Source organism: Homarus americanus, unplaced genomic scaffold, assembly GCF_018991925.1.
Source record: "Homarus americanus isolate GMGI-L3 unplaced genomic scaffold, GMGI_Hamer_2.0 scaffold51859, whole genome shotgun sequence".
In the NCBI taxonomy this organism is placed as follows: Eukaryota; Metazoa; Arthropoda; class Malacostraca; order Decapoda; family Nephropidae; genus Homarus; species Homarus americanus.
In genome coordinates this window covers 11,749,549-11,776,267 of record NW_024711292.1, presented here as the reverse complement: position 1 = coordinate 11,776,267, position 26,719 = coordinate 11,749,549, and the positions used below count along the sequence as shown (strand labels likewise).

Sequence of the window (26,719 nt, the reverse complement as noted above, 5' to 3'; positions counted from 1 at the left end):
TAATTATTACTTCGTTCAGTTACATGTTGCTCGGAGAGTTCTCACTCCCTCCTGCTGTTCGTCATGACTTACTCCAAAAGCTACGACAAGCAGTTTCTGCATTCAGAGCTACTGCTCCACGCCAGCCTCCTCGGCGCCCTGAACACATCCCTCCTGCACTCCTCACTGCCGAGTATGTTTTCGTCAAGCATGATGCTCACCGCAACCCACTGCAACGCCCCTACGATGGACCCTTCCAGGTTGTTACCCGTTCAGCGAAGTTCCTGACGATTATCCGGAATGGCAGACACGACACCGTCAGCATAGACCGAGTCAAGCCGGCCACTTTACCCATTGGGTTCCCAGCCCACAAGCACCCCCAACAAACTATGCCTGCACCAGTCTACCCGCAGTTACCACCTGCAGCAACACCCCGCCCACGACATTTCTGGGCACCCTCTTTTCACCCTCAGGTACCCCCTGCTCCTGTCCTGCTGCTGTCGTGGACCCTGCTGCTGTCGTGGACCCTGCTGCTGTCGTGGACCCTGCTGCTGTCGTGGACCCTGCTGCTGTCGTGGACCCTGCTGCTGTCGTAGACCCTCCTCCTGACATGGCCCCTGACCCAGTCAACCCAGCCAGTGACCCTGAGGACGCTGCCCCTGTCGCGACAGAATTACAACAACCATTGCCTGTACAACCTCCTCTAATCCAAAACCCTCCTTCTCCCACAGGATCTGTGTCACTAGACGGAGTCGTCACCCGCAGTGGCCAAGTCGTACGTACACCTGCCCAGTATGTATCATTTGTGGGACGCAACCCTGCCAACATCCAGTCTCCCGTCATGCCCGGAGGGGAGGGGGAGTATTGTAGTGGATCCTCTCCCCTACAACTGCCGACTGAGCTCCTGCCAAGCGCTTACCAGGCAATCAGCGTACAGCCAGCGATGCCGATAGACCTACTCCCCAGTGCGGACGCACACGTAGCAACTCCAGGAGAGGCCATAGCTTCCCACGACATGCCAGGATCACGGAGTCTGGCACCTTTCGCGTTCTCCTCTGTGATTGGCTCCCGCGCTACGCTTGCCTCGATTCCTGATCTGGCAGAATTGTATAAATACGGGCGTGGCTGGCCAGGGAAGCCATTCTACTCGGACCTACTGGACCAGCAAGACCTCTCTACAGCGCCTCACCAACCAGCTCCCTCAGAAAGCTCCTCGCCCAACTGGACCTCTGAGCAAACTACTCATCACCTAGTAACTCCTTAGCACTGCACTGTACAACAATATATATACAGAAAACGCATTGTGAGTTTCTATTCTACCTCATTCCTGAGTGTGAGATATCTTACATGTACGTTCGTTTGTGAGCCCATACAAAGAGATAATAGACAACCAAAGAGAATTGACAACTGACCACATACAGTACGCTACAGTTTTATATAATGTTTTATCATTTTATGTATCAATTACAAATAACAGTTACATGTGATTGGTTACATAAGAACATAAGAATGTAAGAATGGAAGAAACTGCAGCGGGCCTATTAGCCCATACTGGGCAGTCCCATTTACACCCAACCCCTATTGCTCATATATCCATCCAACCTATGTTTGAAGCTATCCAGCGTATTCGAGTTAATGATGATATTTGGTAACTTGTTCCACTCGTCCACTATTCTATTTCCAAAGCAATGTTTTCCTATTTCACGCCTAAACCTACATTTGTCTTATTTAAATCCATTGTTGTGGGTTCGCTCCTGGGTGGATAGTTTGAGTACCTTTGTAATGTCCCCTTTGTTCAGCCCTGACTTCCATTTAGTCACCTCTATCATATCGCCCTTTACTCTACGTCTCTTGAGGGAGTACGAATTAAGATGCTTTAACCTGTCTCTGTACTCAAGGTACTCAATTATTAGCCATTTTTATATAAAATATGTTGTTAATGGAGTGGTTTATGCATACAGTACTCTCATTTACAGGTTGATCAGTAGTTTTAGCCTCACAGAGGTCCCTCTCTTATTATCACTGTGTGAAGGTTGATGCATAGCAAGGCACTATAGAACAGAGAGATAATTTATTATTATTAAACACCAAACCCATGAAAATTAGTACATAGGAACATATAAAATTTTATTTTAAAGGCAAATGTATTTGGAGACCTCTGCATCTTGCTAAATAATGTTAGCAATTGCAGGGGACAGCCTCATATTTCATTAGAACCTCACCTTCCCCCCTCCCGGACTGTGGCAGTTAGAATTTTGTTTTCAATAATATTCCGTAACTATGACATTTATACAGTAAATATCTATACAAAGTTTCACTTGGAAGATTCTACGAGGGTTATAAACATGGCAGTTGAAGTATTATGAGTTTGCGACAATGTTGATTCTATCATTTTTCTTGTTTGTTGTCAGCTTAAAACAACTTGATATCATTTTACTCTTGACATGGTCTGGCAACGTTAATGCTTTATATGCTTCTTTGTTTACATAATATGTAGTATGGGAGTTTATCATGTTATACACCTAACTAGCATGTGGGCCTAGCCTCGCTTAGGGTCAAGCATAGAGGGTTTGCATATGTCTTTATAATGATTTGAGTGATTATTGTACCATGATATTTACGCTTACGAAGTATATTGAAAGAATATTTTAGTTAGTCTTCACTGATATTAGTGATACAAATTTAGAAATAGCAATAACTTATATGCTGCTCAGGTGTATAAAGTGAAAAGTGCTCATACTACATTAATTAAAAGAGGAGAGTACAGTACAGTACTATATAAATGAAGAAGCACGTAAAGTATCAATTTAGCTGGACCATGTATTGAGTAAAATTAATAAAGTTATTTAAAAAAAAGTCTGGTCCCAGGCTGGCATACAATGAAAACTTTGTTGAAATACTGCTTCCGAGAACAATAATATTGTACAGTTCTGAAGAACAAGCGGTAAGAGCTTCCCAGCAGCTCTTTACACTGGCTAGGGGGAAGGGGAACGGAGATGATTATGCATTCCAGTTTATGAATGAGCACGAGCTGAACAGGTCATGCATGCACTATGTAACATCTGATTCATAAGCTCACAACATGTGGGCAACGTCAGCTTTTTTTTTATCACTTTCTGAGGGCTAGAGTTGCTTGTTGGGAGGACAATCATCAGATTATTACTCTAGCTTGTCTAGGTTATCACTTCCCTGGGTTCCTGAGCATGCGGTGGTCATATCCATGAGTCATTCTATAAAGACATAGGTTATTTTGTCCCAGCAAAGAAGAGAATAAAGAAAAAATAAAATAAAAGGAAAGAATATAAAACAACTGAGTAATAACAGATATTCCATTAAGTACTCCTGATTAATATTTGATAGTTTACCTGTGCAGATTTGAGAGCCAATTTAATTTCCACATCAGATGCTTTTGATCCCAGCCAGAGGAAGACTTGGTTCCCATCATCTAGAATCATCGTGTCATCATCTGCAAGGTCATCCTAATTGGAAGAAAACAAAAATATATTTTTAATAAGTCTCTTCTAGTTTAACTCTTCATATATATATATATATATATATATATATATATATATATATATATATATATATATATATATATATATATATATTTATATATATATATATATATATATATATAAATCTTGATAAAATCACTGGGAAAATGGAAACAACGGAGCACCTTAGCTTTCGTCTTTATTCAAGACATCTTCAGAGGCAACTGGACTACATGGACAGAGAGAGGCTTAAATATACAGGGTGACCTAAAAACATGAGGTCAGGTCATAATGATGACATCCACTAATCCCCACACCAACACACACGTAGAGGAGCTTAAGAGAAGGGTGGTGACGTGACTAGTCAGGTCAGGTCAAAAATAAGGGACCCACAAAATAACTATCATACATCTAGATCAAAGGTTTTCAAAGCATTTTTAACCTTGGGCCACTGACAAATATATATTTATAATATATATATATATATATATATATATATATATATATATATATATATATATATATATATATATATATATATATATATATATATATATATATATATATATATATATATATATATATATATATATATATACACACACATTATTATTACATTATATATATATATATATATATATATATATATATATATATATATATATATATATATATATATATATATATATATATATATATATAGTCAACCTCACTTTATGCGGTTAATGTAACCCACAGGGTACCGCGGAAAGTGAGAAACGCGTAAAGTGAATAACATAACATATGGGATTAAATGAAATAGAGACCAGCTGACCCCCAAACTCCACTTTTTCCAACACAATACCTATGTTCTAGTAAAAATAACATCTTAATTTTATGATGGTACATGCACACAATTAATACTTAAGAGAAATAGAGAAATACAGTCGCCAAGTTAATGTCCATTCAAATAATGGACTCAACTCCCTCCCCCTCTTCTCACACTACACTCGCTGGCTCTTCCCTCTCTGAGAAATTTTGGGGGGAAAACCAGGTATAGTAATAAATAATACCTCAAACTAAAGTTAGGATAATATAATTGACATTGCTGGATTCCTTGTAAGACCAGGAATATTTTGAATACAAATGTCATATATTTTGCACAAAAGATAACATATTTACTCAGAGTAAACATTTTATCTAAAATTTGTATGTCTAATGCAAAATCTATGATGTTTATATTCAAAATGATCATCAAATTGTAAGAATTCCAGCAATGTAAATTATATTCTGGCCGGGTAATTTGTATGAATTTTATGAGCTAAAACAAATATCTTCAGTTAATAAAAAAAAAAAAATATTCTTCACGACACTATCTGTCAATCAAAGTACCCCACCTTGCCTCCCCCCCTCTTCCAAGCGCCAGATGGTCGGTCAGTCCCAACCCTCCCCCCCACCCCCCACCAATCGTCCCTTCAAGAGAAAGGTTGGGTGAAAAAACTAGATTTTAACATTTAGTATTAAATAATACCTCAGATTAAAGTTAGGATAATATAATTGACATTGCTGGATTCCTTGTAAAACCAGGAATATTTTGAATATAAATGTCATATATTTTGCACAAAAGATAACATATTTACACAGAGTAAACATTATATCTAAAATTTGTATGTCTAATGCAAAATATATGATGCTTATATTCAAAATGATCATCAAATTGTAAGAATTCCAGCAATGTAAATTATATTCTGGCCGGGTAATTTGTATGAATTTTATGAGCTAAAACAAATATCTTCAGTTAATAAAAAAAAAATATTCTTCACACCATGGTGCCAGGTGGTCGGTCGCCGGTCCCTCCCTCCCTCCCTCCCACCCACCACCAAGCCTCCCTACCAGATGAATGTGTGGGAATACCAGACTGTTTACCTTTTTAGTAATAAATAATAAATCAGACTAAAGTTAGGATAATATAATTGACATTGCTGGATTCCTTGTAAGACCAGGAATATTTTGAATATAAATGTCATATATTTTGCACAAAAGATAACATATTTACTCAGAGTAAACATTATATCTAAAATTTGTATGTCTAATGCAAAATCTATGATGTTTATATTCAAAATGATCATCAAATTGTAAGAATTCCAGCAATGTAAATTATATTCTGGCCGGATAATTTGTATGAATTTTATGAGCTAAATAAAAAAAATATACTTCACCCGTGTAAAGGGGTACACCCACCACGGAATGTGAGCATCCTGGGTTCTGGCAGGGCACCGTGTAAACGTGGAAACGCAGAATGTGGGACCGCGTAAAGTGAGGGTTGACTGTGTGTGTGTGTACCGTATATCTCGGCTTATAAGACGGAATTTGAACATTAAAAAAATCTGCCCAAAGTTAGGGGGTCGTCTAAACCACCAAGTATAAAATTCTTACCTCTTAAATATTGTGGTTTAGTGTGTCAAGAGTGGTGATGGAAACATCGTAAGCCACTCACAAGGTCTTACCACTAATTATTTTATACTGAAACTTACGTTTGGCAAGCTGGATTCAAATTAAGATTACCGGTACAGTGAGTTCTGCTATAACGCGTGTTTTGACAACGCGAATTTGCTCGAACGCGATTTATGAATTGAGGAACGATATTTGTAAAACGCGAACTCGTTTGCTCTAACGCGATTCCACTCGAACGGTTGTTGTGGCTTCAGTTCACGTTCGACATCACATGTTCAATTGAGTTATGTGTTTTGTTTGTGAACAATTGCAGAAATAATGTATGTAATATTTATGTATACAGTATACCTATATATTATAAGTAAATTGTAAAATTTTACATAAAAGAGAAAATCAAATTACATAGCGTTTTACACCCGCGCTCTCTCTACATCACACACAGTGTTTACAGTTCACGTTCGACATCACATATTCAATTGATTTATGTGTTTTGTTTGTGAAGAATTGCAGAAATAATTTATGTAATATTTATGTATACAGTAAACCACTCACAAGGTCCTACAGTAACACTAATTATTTTATACTGAAACTTACGTTTGGTAAGCTGGATTAAAATGAAGATTACCGGTATATTAAAATAATAAAAATGTATTATAAACCAGTCTAACATACCGTAATAAACACAGCTGCTATTATCATCCCCCCCTCCCCCATTTGCCAGTGACAAGAAAGGGAAAGTGACCTTGACTGTGACCGCCTGTGGCTATTTTTAGCCGTCCTTGTGTTCGGAGGTGGTCAGTAATGCATATCTGTATATTTACTGATCATAATACTTATCTCTTATAAAAAATTCATTTAAAATTTATTTTTTTGCAAAGAATATTCAGTAAATGACTGCATTAATTCTTAAAACTACCTATAGTGGTAAATTTAGGATATAAATAATGAACAGAAGTCACGTCATGGATTCGGAGTTTGGTCCTTAACGATCACCATAAATGTAGCCTCCCTTTTTCGCGAAACACGTATATAAATTAAAGAAAATACTTGCAGTATATTTAATATATTACAGTATATTATATATAAATAAACAAATAAATTCAAATTCCCTTATCATCCTGTGTCATATACAGAAATACTTGAGTCCCTGAGCGAGTACACAAAAAGAAAACGGAGGACTAAGACATCCTGGAGTGGATAGAGAACGGACATCTCTACTGGGGGACTCAAACGTTTCTCATGTTTTGTGGGCGCTCTAGCATAATATGAATATGTAAATTACAATTTACTTATACAGGTATATATATGTAAATTGTAAAAATTTAAATAAAAGAAAAACTAAATACGTAGCGCTTAAAGTGTACTGTACAGTATGTACAGTGCTGTGGCTTGGCGCGGGGTTATGCAGTGTTTACAGTTCACGTTCGACATCACATGTTCAATTGATTTATGTGTTTTGTTTGTGAAGAATTGCAGAAATAATTTATGTAATATTTATGTATACAGTATACCTGTACAGTATATGTAAAATGTATAATTTTAACTAAGAGAGAAAAACAAAATACGTAGCATTTTACACCCGCGCTCTCTTTACATCACACACAGTGTTTACCGTTCACGTTCGACATCACATATTCAATTGATTTATGTGTTTTGTTTGTGAAGAATTGCAGAAATAATTTATGTAATATTTATGTGTGTGTGATGTAAACAGAGCGCTTGGCCTCCCTCTCTCTCTCTCTCTCTCTGTATGAATGGAATTCGTGGTTTAGAGTGAGTGAATACTACTACTTAAACACATCAATACTATGTTAATTGATCACTGTATAATAAATTCATTCACTCATAATTTCAAATTCCCTTATCATCCTGTGTTATATACAGAAATACTTGAGTCCCTGAGCGAGTACACAAAAAGAAAACGGAGGACTAGGACATGTTTTGTGGGCGCTGAAGCATAATATGAATAATATGTAAATTACAATTTACATATATATATATATATATATATATATATATATATATATATATATATATATATATATATATATATATATATATATATATATATATATATATATATATATATATGTATACTGTATGTAAATTGTAAAAATTTAAATAAAAGAGAAAAACTAAATACGTAGCGTTTAAAGTGTTAAAGTGTACTGTACAGTGTTGTGGCTTGGCTCAATGTTTACAGTTCACGTTCGACATCACTTGTTCAATTGATTTATGTGTTTTGTTTGTGAAGAAATACCTGTACAGTATATGTAAATTGTAAAATTTTAAATAAGAGAGAAAAACAAAATAAGTAGCGTTTAAAGTGTACTGTACATTGTGGCTTGGCGCGGGGTTATGCAGTGTTTACAGTTCACGTTCGACATCACATGTTCAATTGATTTATGTGTTTTGTTTGTGAAGAATTGCAGAAATAATTTATGTAATATTTATGTATACAGTATACCTGTACAGTATATGTAAAATGTAAAGTTTTAAATAAGAGAAAAACAAAATACATAGCGTTTTAGACCCGCGCGCTCTGTTTACTCCACACTTTGTTTGAAACACGTGAAGTTTTTAAGTGTCCTCAGTGAATTCTGATTACTGTTTCTCCAATTTTGTGACTATGGAAAAGAAGAATATCTCTGGGAAGCACTCTGGTGATCGCATTTCCGGTGGTGATCGTAAAAGAAAGGCTATAACACTTGAAGAAAAGCTTGATGTTTCATGACTCCTCAGCCTCAACATCACCCTTATCCCCCATCAAGTTATATTCATATTTTTTCAAGGTAAAGTGTAACATTTACTGTATGATTTCATTATTAGACATGAATGTAACATTTATTTAGACTGTGCTATCCTTTGTGTTAGGCTAACTACGAAATTTTTTTTCGATTTGGAGTAATCTGCACCTAACCCTATTTTCTCCATAAGCCCTGTTATTTCTATTTCACGAATTTCTATAACACGATGTTTTACAAGAACACTACTATCGCGTTATAGCAGAACTACCTGTACTGTGCTCTCTTAACAAATGTGCTCCTCGTGCTTGTAATGGCTCCCAAAGCCCTCAACCAACTTCATCACGCCACAAGAAGGCGCCCAAACAAGTGAAGAGAGAAAAGGTCATGTATTTTTCCCATACGTACGTCTGGCAACGGGGGCGGGTAACGGGAGTGACTGATAGTTAGTGCATCGTCTGCAGTTGTAACTCTCCTCACTCCCTGCCATATTTCACTGGATTTACTGTTATTACAGTAAACCCTCGAAGATCCAGATCCAGCCCCTGTAAATCTGGATTTCGGAAGATTCGGACAAATAAATTGGGGGTTCTGGGCTAAGAAGCCTCCCTAAGAAGCATTCCCATAACTGAGTGAAGGTAGTTTTAGGCTTAAGGATTTCATCTTATAAAATGTCACAGACTAAAATCAGCAGAATATAACTTGCATTACTAGAATCCTTGCAAGACAGTGAATAATTTGAATATTGCCATCATACATTTTGCACAAGAGATAATTTTTAGTCCATTAGTGTAGTACATTTTAGTAAAAGTTTTTCAACTCGTATTTTTGGGCAGATATACATAACTTTCTTCATTTATTTTTACTCATTTACATGCACACACCATCCTGAATACACATTGTGAAAGAAGTAAAAGAAATAATTGTCCTAAGGGCAAACCTGTACTGTATTCAAATGTACAGTAATATCTCCGTTAGCCCGAATCCCTCAAACCCAGAAATTTCCGATAGCTGGAATTGAAATTTGCTCGGAAAATCATTCCCAAAGCCAGAATTTTCCCCCAAATTCCGGCTTTGGTAACAAATTTTCCGAGGTTGAAAATCGAGAGAACTTTCTGAAAATGTCTTGAATAAAGATGAAAGTTAAAGTATTTTTGGGGGGCCGTCAGGTGGAGGTAGAGTGGGGGATTAGTGGTCTCAAATTACTGACCTTCTGATGGAATGTCAGGTCACCCTTTCTTGGCTGGAGGATTAGTGGGTCTCATGACTTTTTTTTTTTTTAAGAAATTAGCCCACCGGGCATGGTGTCTGACCCACATCAGGGAGGGAGGGGAAAACATATAGTAGTAGTAGTAATAATAATAATAATAATAATAATAATAATAATAATAATAATAATAATAATAATAATAATAATAATAATAATACTGTAATAATAATAGTAATAAAGAACCATAAAGAAATACAAAAATGAAAAAAGATCAAAAGTGAGAAACAATATATGTATGTTGTGTTGTCAATATCAAGTGAAACAATTGAGACCCTGCAATTGTGTGTAAGTGAGGCAGAAAGTCAGATCAGCAACCTGAGAATAAATGCTTGAAGTAGAATTTACCATGATATATTTGTGCTTCCACATCTTTCCAGGTAGTACCTCCGTTTGGTAGCTGCTACTACCTGAAGAGTCTTTAAAAAAAGCTAAAATTTTTTAGGAGATGTGAAAGTGAGCAAAGGTATCTTATTTCATTAATAACATTCACAATATGGAGAAGCAGAAAGTTGTGGGTGATTTGAGAGATGATGGAAGGAGGATAACATGTACCAGTGTTGGTGGCTCCTCAGCCAAACAGGGGATTATTAAGATATTGGAAGATAATGTGTTGTCTATGGTAGACCATGCTGCATAAAATTGTGACAAGTCCAGGTTGCTGATCTAATTCTTTTACAGCAGGGTCTCAATTGTACCAAAGACAACAGAACATACATATATCGTTTCTCACTTTTGATCTTTTTTTAATTTTTGTATATATAGTTCTTTATTATTAAAATTATTATTATTATTACAGTTACTGTATTATTATCATCATTATTTTATTTTTGTTTGTTTTATCATAAATTTTACTTATTATGAATTATTATGACTATTATTTATTATTATTATTATTATTATTATTATTATTATTATTATTATTATTATTATTATTATTATTACATTTTCGCCCCCCAGGCCCCAATGTGGGTCAGTGACCTGTGTCTGGAGTAAGGCTAATCCGTAAAAAAAAAAAAAAAAAAAAAAAAAAAAAACACACACACACACACACGCACACACACACAACAAGACCCTCACTGGATGCTTGTTGTTTTATTTCCCATGTGTGTGTGTGTGTGTGTGTGTGTGTTTTTTTTTTGAGCTTGCCAAGCACATTGTAGGATTTGAAGAAGTTGATGAAGAGTTTGTTCAGGAGTCAGGTGACATGCCAAGACACTTACACAACACACACATTAACAGCACTACTAAACCATTGTCTTATAACATTTTACATTATAATTTCTATTTTAAAATTAATTGATACATGATGGCTCGACAAGGCTACTTTTGCACTTAGACAACTGATCAATGAATAAACCAGAGCATATGGAGACTTATTATACATTAGTGATGTCACAAAGCTTTGAAACTGCAACCACATAAATTATCACAACCCGTACTCAAATGTAGTGAGTTAATTACTAAAATTATTATGTATGGTGCAAAATAAGGGATGTTTATACTCAAATTAATCGCTATCTTACAAGAATTCCAGCAATGAAAGTCACATTCTCCTCGTCGAGTCAGTGACATTCAAAAAATAAAATCAAAATAAAACCCCTCTGCTTTCATAATCCTAGAGTTTGCATTAATCTTCCCTCCTCCTGCTGTCAACAACTCACCTTCCTCCTCCCTTCTCCCAGCTGGAGGGAGAAGAGTCTATTGAGGGATAAAAGTGACCACAATCTCCCCCAAAAGGGTGTGTGTGTGTGTGTGTGCAAAATAAGAGATGTTTATACTCAAATTAATCGCTATCTTACAAGAATTCCAGCATTAAGCATTATAAGCATTAATCTCTCCTCCGTGGGGGGGGGGGGTAAATGTAACCGCGCTACCCCCCCTTACCGTACATATACGTGTGTGACTGCATGGTCACTTCTACTGTACATACATTACATAACATTCAATAAAAGCTACATACAGTATTTTTTACATTAATTTTACTTCATCTACAACCATCATGAGTCAAGGCTTTTATGTACACAAAGATCAATACAGTAAGCTATAATGCCCACTCATTTCATCCCAAACACTATTGGATAATTGCTTTGGAAAAATCCCTGAATGGCAACTGGAAGCTAACGGGTTTCAGTCCTGTCCATATGGTAGGAGATCCGAGTGCAACCTCCCTCACCAACAGATCACTACGCGTACATGTATACGTAGTTCATGAATCACAGGACAACTTGTGGCATGATGGATGACTCATTAATGAGAAATATGGTATAAAATCAAGAGATTTTCAGGTAATTTTTTTAATATACGTACACATACAGTATTTATGAACATAAGAACATAAGAATGGAGGAAACTGCAGCGGGCCTATTGGCCCATACTGGGCAGTCCCATTTACACCCAACCCCTATTGCTCATATATCCATCCAACCTATGTTTGAAGCTATCCAGCGTGTTAAGTTAATGATGATATTTGGTAACTTGTTCCATTCATCCACTACTCTGTTTCCAAACCAGTGTTTACCTATTTCGCGCCTAAATCTAAATTTGTCTAATTTAAAACCATTGTTACGAGTTCGCTCCTGGTTGGATAGTTTGAGTACCTTTGTAATGTCCCCTTTGTTTAGCCCTGACTTCCATTTATACACCTCTATCATGTCGCCCCTCGCTCTACGTCTCTCGAGGGAGTGCAAATTAAGATGCTTTAACCTGTCTGTAAACTCAAGGTTTCTAATGCCCAGGATTAGTCTTGTCATTCTCCTCTGAATTCTTTCCAAGGATTCTATATCCATTCTGTAATACGGTGAAGAGAACTGAACTGCTTAATCCAGGTGAGGTCTCACAAGCACAAGATATAATCGTAAGATGACCTCGCTAGTCTTGTAACTAACACTCCTTTGTATGAACCCAAGTACTTTATTAGCCTTGTTACAAGCATAAACACATTGTTTACTTGGCTTAAGGTTCCTACTTATCATTACTCCTAAATCTCTCTCGCAGTCGGATTTCTCAATGGCATCGTTGTTCATCTGGTAACTGGTTTCCCTGTTTACATCTCCTATACTGAGTACTTTACGTTGGTCCACGTTGAATTTCATCTGCCATTTTTCAGACCATTCGAAAAATTTTTTTAGATCTTCCTGTAGTTTTGCGGAGTCCTCCGCAGATTTAATTACATGTACCTATTTTAGTGTCATCAGCAAATTTACTTATGTTGCTGTCTATGCCGATATCTATGTCGTTTATGTATACAGTATAATAAATAATAATGGTCCAAGTACTGAGCCTTGGGGAACTCCACTAGTGACGTTGCTCCAATGGGATTTAGTGCCGTTAATGCTCACTGTTAATGCTCACTCGCTGTTTCCTGTCCTGTAACCACGCCCTAATCCATTTAAGGATACTACCTTTGATGCCATGTGCTTATACCTTTCTTATTAGTCTTTTGTGGGGGACTCTGTCGAAGGCTTTGCTAAAGTCGAGATATACAGTGATCCCTCGGTTAATGAACGCCTCGGTCAACGAAATTTTGGTTAACGAATTACCTTCCATAAGAATCTTCAACTCAATTAACGAACAAAAATTCGGTTAACGAAATCGTGTCAACATGTTTTTGTCTGCTCACCAGCTGGTGAAATTCGTTACCATTTGAGTAAATATCAAGAAGGTTGTACTATTCAATAATTTTCCAAGTCTTATATTAAATTTTTTTGCCATTTTAAGAATTATTTAACATAATTGAAGTACAGGGAACTAGTTTTTAGCGCGCCAAACAGCCACTTGACTCACCCAGAATGGCGTCAGTTTGTGTCTCTGCTCAGTGGAGGTAGCATCTTGCTTGAGACTCTTGAACATAAACTATTTTTACGTTTTTACAGTACAACTATTGGTCATTCTGAAATATATTTTACATATTGACAATATATAGTGCAGTGCAGTGTTGATTTAAAGAAAATAATCTTCAATTACACCAAGTGAACTTAAAATTTTATGGGTGAAATGGCAGCATGAAGCATGGGGTGACTTCTCTTCCACCCCACCTTGCCTTCTCTTCTCCCTTCTCCTCCACCCCCATTTCTAATTCCCATCGTCATCATCATCATCAACGAGGAGCCTTCTACATGCACACCTCAAAGTAAGTGTACTTTACTGCATATATTTTTAGTTTGTATGTAATTTTCAGTGAGCTGGAACCAATTACCCAAAAACCCAGTGAAACAATGGTTTCGGTTAACGAACAACCTTCTGGAACGAATTGTGTTTGTTAACCGAGGGACCACTGTACCACATCATAATTGTGCCCCTCGCCCGCTTGTAAAGCCATGCTGGGAATCAGAGATCAATTGGTGCTTCCCCAGGTGATTTCGAATAAAGTTTGAAATGATTGCTTCGAGTAATTTGCCTAAAATTGATGTTAAACTGATTGGACAGTATTTAGAGGATAGTGATCTATCCCCCTTCTTGAAAATCGGTATTACATTCGCTATCCTCCAGGATTCTGGTACTACACCTGTTTTTAAGGACATGTTAAACAACTTTGCTAAGTGTATACTAAGCTCTTCTTTACATTCCTTTAATACTCTGGCAAATATCTCATCGGGAACAGGTGACTTATTAGGCTTTAGTTTGTCTATTTGCTTACTAACATCGTTACTAGTCACCACTATCTTGCTTAATTTGTTTTCTTCACTATCTCTGAATAGAGTCGGTGCCTCGGGTATCATGTTTAAATTTTCGGTGGTGAAAACTGTTGAAACATATTGATTCAGATTTTTGCTAATTTCTCCGTCGTTATCAGTTAGCTCGCTGGTATCTGACTGTATTGGTCCAATCTTTTCTCGTGTTTTAGTTTGATACATTTGATAGAATCCTTTGGGGTTTGTCTTCGCCTCCCTTGCTATCTTCACCTCATTATTCCTCTTTGCTTTCCTTATCTTGGTCTTAACCCTACTGTCCAATACCTTATAATAATCCCGGAGGTAAATTTCGCCACGATTTATCCTTCTACCTATAGCCTTCCTTTGGCCAATAATGCTCTTTAATTAATTATTTATCCATTTAGGGTCATTGTTGTCTGAACTGAGTTTTTTGTATGGTATGTTCTGCCTTTGTGCATTAAGTAACTCATTATTTAAACTGTCATGGAACTCGGCAACCTCAGATCTCGTTATCAGGTCGGTTTCAACCGTCAGGTTCATGGGTAGGGTGAGGTCGGTGTAATTCACCCCCAAGTTTGCCCTTCTGAAATCTGGGACTTTTGTGGAATTTTCCTTACGGCTGCCCTGAAAATCTAACTGGAATCTAATTTCTTTGTGATAGCTGTTTGCAAGTTCGTTCCCTACCTCGACATTACTAATGAGGTTTTCTCTGTTCGACAGAACTAAATCAAGTATATTATTACCCCGGATGGGTTCAGTTATATGTTGACTTAGGAAACAGTCCTGGATCGTTTCGAGAAAATCCTCTGATTCTGAGTTGCCCGTAAGGTCAATCCAATCTATTTGGCCAAGGTTAAAGTCGCCTACTATACAGACTTTGTTGTGTATGGAAGCCCTGCGCATTTTATCCCAGATAAGTTGCTAATTAACTCTAACAAGATTGGGAGGTCTATATATTACTCCTGTGATTAATTTTTCCCTACCGTCGATTAATTCTATCCATATTGTTTCTGTATTCCGGTCAGTTTTTATTTCCTTATTTATTTCACACTTCAGATTATCCCTGACATAGATTGCAACTCCGCTTCCTTTCCAAATCTGCCTATCGGTATGGAATAATTTGTAACCTGCAATTTGGTATTCGACAGGTAACTCACGTGAGTCTAGGTTGATCCATGTTTCAGTGAATGCCATTACTGTATATCGATTTTTTCGGTACATACCAAGGCCCTAATATCATCCATTTTGTTTCTCATACTTCTACTGTTCGTGCAGTAGACATTTAAGTTAGTCGTGTTCTGAGTCCTCCCTTTACCGCGTTTAGGTTTTAACTCCGTCTAATTTAGTTTTGTCATCATTCCTAACACTATTTTCCTGTAATCTTTCACTTTGTTTACCCACTCCCACTGCAGTTTCCTCCACCCCCGTGCCCATATGTTCCCCTAGTATTCAAAAACTTTGATATCTTTTGAACTGCCCCCTCTAGAGACCCAGCCAGGGTTGCCACCCCATCCATAGCCAGGATTGCCACCCAAGAATACAAATAAAAATAATGATGGACCATCCAACTTTTTGCAATTTATAAATCTATTACTATTTCTAATATCTATTCATTTTCATTAATGTATTTTATAAATTTCGAGAAAAGGGCCCTAGCTATTAATGCCAATACTGCGATACACACACCTCCAACCTTATTATTTTATATATTCTTGTATGATCAGCCACTTATGGTGTATGTTTTATCATTGATAATATAAAATATTAAATACTGTGCTATAGCATGTATAGAAAAATGACAAAATATTGCATCATGCTCCCGGGTCCTTTGTGTTGGAGGTTTCGGGAGGGGGGAAGGAACTGACTGCGCACCCCACAAAAAGGTTTGTGCCTCTCCCCTAATCCTCCCCATGCCTACCATTCCTATTGTAAAATGTTTTACTTTGTTTGTTTTATTTATTAATTAATAAAGATATGTTTACTGTAATAATTTGTGCTTGCCTCCCCCTGCCTCACCCCAACTCAGTGTCTCACACAAAAGACTGTGAATTAGATGTTGTGTGTGTGTATGATGTGGTGTTGGGGTATTAATTAATGATTAATAAATAAACAATATTGTATTGTTATTGACAGTACAGTAGTTTGATGAATATTAGTGACAATTGTAGTATGCTACTATTCATCAAACGACTGTCATTGACGATACAATATTGCTCATTTATTAATTAATACCACAACATCACACCCAGACACCCTAACACCACCCACACACCCCCAGATTGTATGACATAAATTTATGAGTGGTTAACTACAAGCTGGTGAATTGAAAGATCAGCTGTTGAGGAGCTAAGCACTTGGCAACACTGGTACCACTCCTTACCACTCCATCTCTCTAATCACCCACACCTTTCTGCTTTCTCAATCCACTAATCCCCTCCCCCCAACAATACTGTAGGTCACCTGACATTTTATCAGAAGGTCAGTAATATGAGACCACTAATACCCCACCCTACCTCCACCTGACATTGTGTCAGGTCAGGTCAGGTACACAAGACCCACTAATCCTCCACACCTCCAAAGGAGTGGAAAATACCCGTCCTTGCTATAACACACAGTTTCATTCACAACCATATCATAGAGATTTTTAGTTTAGACTCTTGGAAAACTCCCCAGCACACAAAAACATTCTGAGGATGTAGGCTAGTGTTTGTCTGTGCAAGATGCATAGTTTAGACCAGGGCTGTGGAGTCGGAGTCGGAGTCGAGGAGTCGGAGGAAATTTCGGCTTGTGGAGTCGGAGTCGGAGTCGGTAAAATTGTCCAGACTCCGACTCCGACTGAAGCTATTCTGTTCCTAAGAACAAATATATGAACTCAGGCATATTCATTGCAGTGATTCCACTGATCCCACTAATTTTCTTAAATTATTAAAAGAATTTATTTCCATTTTATAAGCATTATTATGAATTTATTGTAGCAGGCACAGTATAGCACTATAATTTTGGACGATAGTCTCTTCTTTACCATTTGAAATTTTGAATTATATCAAATTTTGTTTCGTTGAAAACTGCACAGAGGCTCTCAGCTACAAAACAATTAGCTACAACCTGTTTTTGGTGAGATTAAGGCAAATTTAATTTAATAACTTAATCATGTAAGGTTTATCCATTTTCCTTAATAAGGTATTCATTTCTTTAATGTACATAAATATATAACTTTACTTTAAAAGGAATTGTAGGATCATCATTTAGATCCACATCAGATTATGAGCTTAAACAAAATTCATATGCTGAGATCGAACTTTTAGATATACATGTAAATGGTGTTTTCTAGTTAATATCTTGAATTCTTAATAAATTTATTTTTCTTTTGATTGAAACTTTGAAAGTCAAGCCTATCATCTTTTTGTAGTTCTTAAATATCGTCCAGATCATTAATAAAGCTGTAGCAGTATAGCCACGGTGTTTTACTTTTTACCTATGCAGGTTACAACACACAAATTACAATTAGGATGGTAGAAATAGTTGTTACAAATAGGCCAAGGAGTCGGAGTCGGAAGCATAAAAATTTGAGGAGTCGGAGTCGGAGTCGAAGGTTTTGTCTTCGACTCCACAGCCCTGGTTTAGACCAGTGGTTCCCAACCTCTTTGTACTCGCGACCCCTTTCTCAAAACCCCGAAACACACGCGACCCCCCTGCCATCAGCCACGAACACTAATAGCCTAACCGTAATACATCGAAAAGAGTGAGCGAAAACTATAGCCTACTCCACCGGCACTACATTATGTTGTGTGTTCTAGGTTACTGGCATATCAGCGAAATGAAAGTTTTGGTAATGTTCCTGCTGATGTACTAAGTTCTTCTCCCAAGGCTACCAAGTTCTCCCAAGGCTTCTCGACCCCCAGCCAACCCTTCGCGACCCCAGGCTGATGTACTAAGTTCTTCTCCCAAGGCTACCAAGTTCTCCCAAGGCTTCTCGACCCCCCAGCCAACCCTTCGCGACCCCAGGCTGATGTACTAAGTTCTTCTCCCAAGGCTTCTCGACCCCCCAGCCAACCCTTGGGGTCGTGACCCACAGGTTGGGAACCCCTGGTTTAGACACTCTGAAAGTTTTTTCCAGTAACTTGAAATATTTCCGGGGATGGGGGATTTTTCTGGGTTTGAGAAAGTTGTCCGGTTAGCCGGAAATCTCTCATCCTCGGAAGTGCTCTGCACCAATTGTTCCGGCTAACGGAGATATCACTGTACTAAATAATTACTAAAATTTTTATGTCTAGTGCAAACTACAGCATGTTTAAATTTATATTAATCACTATCTTACAAGAATTCCAGCAATGTAAGATATATTCTCCCAATTCAATTCAGCTGCATTTTATAAGCAAAAACTTAAACTCACTCTATATGACATATAAAAAAATATGCACTGGGCAATACCTCACCTCACCTCACCCCCCCTTCCTGACTGTCAACCTCACCTCCCCTTTCCCAGGGGTAAAGGTAGTTTTAGGCTTAAAGTTTTTATCTTATAAAATTCCAGACTAAACTTAGCAGAATATAACTTACATTGCTGGAATCCTTGCAAGATAGCCAATAATTTGAGTATAGACATTATATATTTTGCAAAAAAGATAAAATTTTTAGTCCATTAATGTAGTACATCGAGTACAGTCATATGTTGCTCCAAATTATGGCTTTTTCACAGGAAAAAAGACTGTATAACTAACCCCAGAAGATTCGGCTTTTCCGGGCAGGTGGTCCCCCCCTTTTAGTCCGGATCTTCGAGGGTTCACTGTATTGGTGTTTACTGACAGAATAGTGTTTAATAGTGATTAATCATGGCATTGTAGCTAGGTTAGCTCATGACTGTAACCACCAGGCTACTGGGCCAAGTTGTGAGGTGTTATGGTTTTTTCAACTTGTATTTTTGGAGAGATATACGTAACTTTCTTCATTTATTTTTACTCGGTGACATGCACACACCATCCTACATACATAGTGAAAAAGGTAAAAGCAATAATAGTTCTAAGAGCAAACACATAATGGGAGAAGAGCACAGCGTGTAGCTGGTGGGGAATCAGCGTCCCAGCTGATCTTCGTTACTATGGTAGAGCCGGGAGTGTATGCAAATGGAGACTGTGTTAAACTTTCACTTGGCTTTTAGTTACTTGCTTGGCAATACAGTAAACCCTCGATAACTCGGCATTTGACAACTTGGCATGGCTATAGTCTCGGAATGTATTAGTATAACTCAGGAAATGCCGAGATATGTAAAAGTATCTGGGAAAATCTCGGCATATCTGGCCACCTGCATCACCTACCATGCCTCTGTGTCACCTACCATGCACCTGTGTCACCTACCATGCCTCTGTGTCACCTACTATACCTCTGTGTCACCTATCTTGCACCTGTGTCACCTATGATGCTTCATTCTTTGCCTGCAGTGCTGGTAAGTGTTACTTTTTTACTTTTATTAATTACATGTACACATATATGGGTCAATAATTTTTTATTGTTGTATTTTTGTAAGGGGGGGAAGTGCCTTGATAAGTCGGAAATTGATATAACTCGGCAAGGCCCAATATGTGCCGAGTTATCGAGGATTTACTGTAGTATTTTTTGTTGTAACTTATTTATTGGTATTATTTTTATTTATTCCTCACATTTCCTGGTACTGTATATATTAATTTAAGAAAACTATTGCTGTGAAGAGTTATGGTTGTTTTTCAACTCGTATTTTCGGGTAGATATACGTAACTTTCTTCATTTATTTTTATTCAGATACATGCACACACCATCCTACATACATACCGTGAAAAAATTACAGTATTACAACGCAATAACCGACATCCTTCATGTTGGGTTGGTTAGATGGCTACGAAAGAAATTCTGTAACTTTGATCTACGTGTCAATCCAGCTGGTGCTCAGATGCCATTTGTTCTAGAGATAGCAATTTTTATGATGAAAAATTTGCCGTATGGCAACCCAAATTTAATAACAAACCACGGAGCTGACTTGAGGGTAGACTCGCATTTTCTTGACAGTTCGATACATTTTATTGTCTTATTTCTGATTATTTGTGAGAGGATTTTCCCATTATTTATTTATTTGTATGTGTTGTGTGTGTGTGTGTGTGCGCGCGTGGCTTCACACACACACGTATACAGTACAGCTCCTCCCCGACTTACGACGGGGTTAGGGACCCAAATCCAGGTCGTAAGTCGAAATGGTCGTAAGTCGAAAATGCCTAAATAATACATAGAAAATCTAAAATGGGTGTCTCTTTTTCTTCTCAGCACCACAAAACTCTCACTTTTAAGCTTGCCAGCCTATTTTAAAGTGAATTACAAACGAAAATTTTGTCTGTGTACTGACGTTGGGACTCGAAAATACGTAATTTGAAAAAATTTTGGTACAACTGAGGCAGGTCGTAAGTGTGGGTGGTCGTAAGTCGAGTAGGTCGTAAGTCGGAGAGGAGCTGTACAGGTAAAAGAAATAATTATTGTTCTAAAGGCAAACACATAAAGGGACTATACATTTCTTTGCATGTGAGTAAAAATGTACCCCCTCCCTGGTCAGCAAATGATATTCGCGGATTTGGCAATTTGTAACCATTTTGAGGCCCAAACCCTTGTGAATTTTAAGGGCATGCTGTACTGCACAACAAAAATTGTATACAAAAACAGCAGTTAGTAAGGGAATAACTCTCTACAATCGTAGCTGCATGTTTTGTGGTTGAAATTGGAGGAGTGAAGAGGCTGCAAGGACAAAAAAAGGGAAAATTTGGTATGGGCGCCAGAGCGAACAATACCTTTAACATGTAAACATATATTGCGAGTTCCGTGATTCAGTAGTTCAGCATGGGGACCCTATAACAAAGCAATCGCGAAACTTAAGAGGTCGGCATACACATTTTTGCTTGTTTTTTGTACAACCCCCAAAATTCATAAAAATACGAAATTCGACTGTATTGTAAAACTGTTGTACATTTATCAAAGGAAGCAAAGGCGAAAAATAATTTTGCTACGAACGAACGAAAGATAAATTAATTTCAGTGTGAACAAAACAGTTACCCAGTAAACAGTTGATTGCAGCAGGCTAGCAGATATACTTATGAGCAAATCTCTAAATTTTTTCTTATTAAATAACAAAACAAATTGAATAATGCCTTATTTATGAATGGAAATATGATGTGTACAAAATAAATAGAATTTAACACTCACCTGATAGGCTTATATAGTGGACAATAGGTTTATAGAAGGTATTCAAGGTGACGACAGTAGTGGCAGGCTTTAAAATTTTCTGTACAGTATAGTCTCGATTTACGCGGATTTGGTTTATGTGTTTGGTCATTTACGCGGCACCATGCCAGACCGACAATTTTTATTTACACGGTTCATTCCATCATTTACGCGGGAAGCGGCGCGGGCAGGGTACGCACAAGGTCGCCCAGTCAACAAAACATTACCGAGTTCTTCACCCGCCACCCACCAGTCAGTGATAGTGAGGATATGGACTTTGAGGGGTTTGACAAAGAGGGCTTGATCTGTGGTGGATAGTGATACAATTGTTACAAGTGATACAGGTGAGGGCCAATAATCTGCCCTCTGCCTCGGAACCAACCTCCCATCCCCGTGTGCCCAGCCATCTTTTCTACTAACGTAAGTGTTAAAAAACCTAATATTATTGATATTTCTCTTAAATATTAATTGTGTGTGCATACCATCATAAAATTAAGAAGTTATTTTTACTACAACGTACGTATTGTGTCGGAAAAAGTGTAGTTTGGGGGTCGGCCCAGTCTCTATTTCAATTAATCCCATATGTTCTGTTATTTCGTTTACACGTGTCTCGATTTACGCGGACCTCCACAGGTTCAATTGACCGCATAAATGAAGACTATACTATAGTTTGTTATATTCTCTGCTGTTTCCCTTTACACTGATAAATGTTAAGTAATCCCCACCAACAACATTCACATCACATGTAAAGAATTAATGTAAATGACTCCTTTCTACCGCTCTTACCCTCTCTCGTGTGTGTGTGTGTGTGTGTGTGTGTGTGTGTGTGTGTGCAGTATATTTACAAAATTATATACAAAGTAATTCATGTACAGTCAGCAAAAAATGTTCTGCACCCCTTGGTCTCATGGCTTTCGCAACGATCACTGACTGAGACCATGTTAATTTGGTAAGGTTGGTATTTATGGTTGTGTGATGCATTTTTTGTATCGCATATAGTTAATACAGAGAAATTAACAGGAATCACCCGCGTAAATGAGTGTTGTTCAGAATTCTTGGTCCGGTGTGTCATATAGTATAACACCATAAAGGTGCAGAAATTTTTTTTGTTGACTGTACATCTATTCAATAAGAATTATAAAATTTACCAAAACTTACTTGACAAAAATCCGAGCACTTTTCTGAGACAGCAAAATAGCCCTTCTCATTTGAACATCTGAAAAGTCTTGTATGGCGCATATATGCTGCATCTTTGTCATAGACTTTGCGACCACCAATACCAATCCAAAAGAAGTTCTCAGGTTCCTCTCCTTCTCTTACAACCTTTAATAATATATGTATTATAATAACACAAAAAGAATATCTGCTGTTACAATACTCCAATATGATACAGCTATTGAAATATTATGAAATGTTACAGTGCAGTAGAAGTAAGTTGAGATACTGTCATACTACCATACAGTGGTCCCTCGGTTAACGAACACAATTCGTTCCACAGAGTCGTTCGTTAACCGAAAATTTTGTTAACCGAATCCGTTGTTTCAATGGGATATTGGGTAATTGGTTCCAGCTCACAGAAAAGTACATACAAAGTAAAAAAAAATGCAGTAAAGTACACTTACTTTGAGGTGTGTATGTAGAAGGTTCCTGGTTGATGATGATGGTGGGAATTAGAAGTGGGGGTGGAGGAGAAGGGAGAAGAGAAGGAAGTGGGGATGGAGGAGAAGAAATCACCTTTCAGGAGACCCATGCTTGATGCACTAATTTCACCAATAAAATTTTAAGTTCACTAGTTCCCTGTACTGCATATATTATCAATATGTTAACTAAATTTTAAAATTACTAATAATTTTAATATAAAAAATGCAAAAATATTAAAGAGCACAACTTTCTTGATATTTACTCTACTGGAAACGAATGTAAACATAGAACAGATTACTGAATTGGCAGACTAGCCCATCAGCTGATCAGCTGACGCTCACAACAAAACGTGATGTTCGTTAACAAAATTGAAGATCCTTATGGGAGGTAATTCATCAACCGAAATTTCGTTAATCGAACCGTTTGTTAACCGAGGGACCACTGTACATCATATGAGAACAAATTATGCTGGTTTGATCATGGCATCCAATTTTATAATTATTGGCAAATTCTCTGAGGTTATAACACGGCTAATCCCTAAAAACAGTGGCCTCCTTATTACCAAAATCCTATACAAATGGATCTTTAATACCATTCAAGGAAGAAGATTGACTGGACCATTCTACATAAGTAGTGAACCTCTCTTTAGTTATCTGCTTGCTTACAAGATGGCAACCACAACAGCACTCCAACTTCAGTGACATCCATTTTGCAACATACCTTTAGGAAAAAGGAGGATAAGTGGGGCCACTGGTCTGGTCTTGGGTTATAAAATGGATTTTCAGGATCATTCTCCTGCCTTATAACCAAATAACCATCTCAAGGAATCACTGTCATATGAAGCTAGACTGACACACTGAGTAGATAAAAAAAAAATGTGGGATTGATGTCAAAATCCCCTTTATTAAACAAGTGTGGATAGGGTGATGTATGTGATTGTCACCACTATCAGTGGACAGACAAAAACAAATGTATTCATCTGCTTTTAAACATTAAACCCCGGGTTAGGGGGCTGCTGGCAGTGGGGGTGGAGGAGAAGGGAGAAGAGAAGGAAGTGGGGATGTTAGAGAAATCACCCCATGCTTTATGCTGCCATTTCACCCATAAAATTTTAAGTTCACTAGGTGTAATTCATGATTATTTTTTTAAATCAACACTGCACTGCACTATATATTGTCAATATGTTAAATCAATTTCAGAATGACCAATAATTGTACTGTAAAAACATAAAAATACGTTGTGTTCAAGAGACCCCAAGCAAGATGTTTTCTCCACTGAAGAGAGACACAAACTGAGGCCTTGGTGGGTGAGTGAAGTGGCTGATGGGCGCACCAAAAACTAGTTCCCTGTACTACAATTATGTTAAATAAGTGTTAAAATTACTAAAAATTTTAATATAAAACTTTAAAAATTATTGAATAGTACAACCTTCTTGATATTTACTCAAATGGGAACAAATTTAAGCCCTATAACCGATTACTGTATTGACGGACTAATATTCCAGCTGGTGAGCAAGCGAAAACATGTTGAGAAGAATTCGTAAGGAATTCGTTTACCAAATTTTTTTCGTTAACCGAATTGAAAATTCTTATGGAAGGTAATTCGTTAACTTAGGCGTTCGTTAAACGAGAGATCACTGTATTGTATATATAAAACGAACGCCTCAGTTAACGAATTACCTTCCATAAGAATCTTCAATTCGGTTAACAATTCGATGTAAATTCCTTGAATTCTTTCAAAGAATATTTATTAAAATAGAATTATACAATTATTGAACATAATTGAAACTGAAACTAGTTTTAGCGTGTAAACAGCCCTTGACTCACCAGCGTCAGTTGTCTCTCAGTGGAAATTGCGAACTCTGAACATAAAACTATTTTTCATTTTTATAGTACAATTATTGGTCATTGACAGTGCAGTGTTGATTAAAGAATTCCAAATGATCATCATCATCAACCAGGGCCTTCTACATGCACACCTCAAAGTAAGTGTACTTTACTGCATATATTTTAGTTTGTATGTAATTTTCGGTGACCTGGAACCAATTACCCAAAAATCCCATTGAAACAATGGTTTCGGGTTGTGAAATTTCGGTTAACAAACGACCTTCTGGAGCAATTGTGTTAGATTGACAGGAATGATGATGATGATGATGATGTGGCATTAATATTGTGATAATATATATATATATATATATATATATATATATATATATATATATATATATATATATATATATATATATATATATATATATATATATATATATATATATATATATATATATATATATATATATATATATATATATATATATATATATATATATATATATATATATATATATATATATATATATATATAATATATATATATATATACTGTACTTTTCATATCTTCAAATACTGTATACTGTATGTATGGTAAAGAGATATATTAACAATAACTAAAGAAAAAAGATAATCAATAAAAAACATCACACTTTAATATTATAAAATAATCTCAATTTGAGTGCTAGCATTAGTAAAATAAAAAAGACACAAGAAAATGCAAATTTTAATGAAGAAGCTTCAACAGGAACAAACTTTTAAAAAGTAATACCAAGACAATAAGTGCTGCCTCTTGCAATTCCACAGAGAAAACTAATAAAGTTTTAAGTGCTTGATAGATAATGTGATATAGTACATGCACCATTCTGAAAACTTGAACAAGAAAAATTTACATACCTGAAGACTGTACTTTTCTGGGTCATACATTTCTTGTGCAACCTCTTCTGAGAGTCGTCCTTCTTCCTCATACTTCTCACCCAGCCACATACACAATACCACTATCATCCTCCTGTCCAAATGGAACTTTGAGAATATAACAGAACTCAGAGTTGAGAGATACAGCATTTGGTTTAATCTGGATGCAGCGTGTGAAGAGTGGGGAACCGTTAGATCGCATGTGGAAAAGTTCTGGCTGGGGCTGAGGTTCCTCTGGCTCCGGTTTTGGTGGGCTTTGGTTTGGGTTTGACTGCTTTGGTATCACTTTCCTGTGGTTCTTCCTCTGCCTTAACTGGCTGCTTCTCTTGCCTACGTCGACCCGAATGTATGACAAATTTTCTTTTAAAATGAGCCATAAACTTGACAGCTTCCTGCTGCTGGTGCATTCTTACAACCTCAAGCTTATCTCCAAACAATGTTTCAAATTTCTTCTGAAGACTGAAAGTAAATGTCAGCCATCCCATGTTGGAAGCTTGTCGCCCTTGCCAGAAATACACCACACAAA

General features: G+C 37.0%; 1 protein-coding gene across 1 annotated transcript in view; it reads right to left on the bottom strand.

The window, feature by feature from the left end:
• Positions 1-3,296: 3,296 nt before the first annotated feature.
• The window catches only part of LOC121878950 (protein flightless-1-like), a 134,615-nt gene continuing 111,192 nt past the window's right edge, over positions 3,297-26,719 (bottom strand). Inside the window, 5 exon segments of the mRNA XM_042385432.1 lie at positions 3,297-3,458; positions 22,967-23,131; positions 26,176-26,263; positions 26,265-26,447; positions 26,449-26,718. Of these exon segments, the coding sequence (XP_042241366.1) occupies positions 3,312-3,458; positions 22,967-23,131; positions 26,176-26,263; positions 26,265-26,447; positions 26,449-26,718 (853 nt within the window). The 3' untranslated portion in view covers positions 3,297-3,311.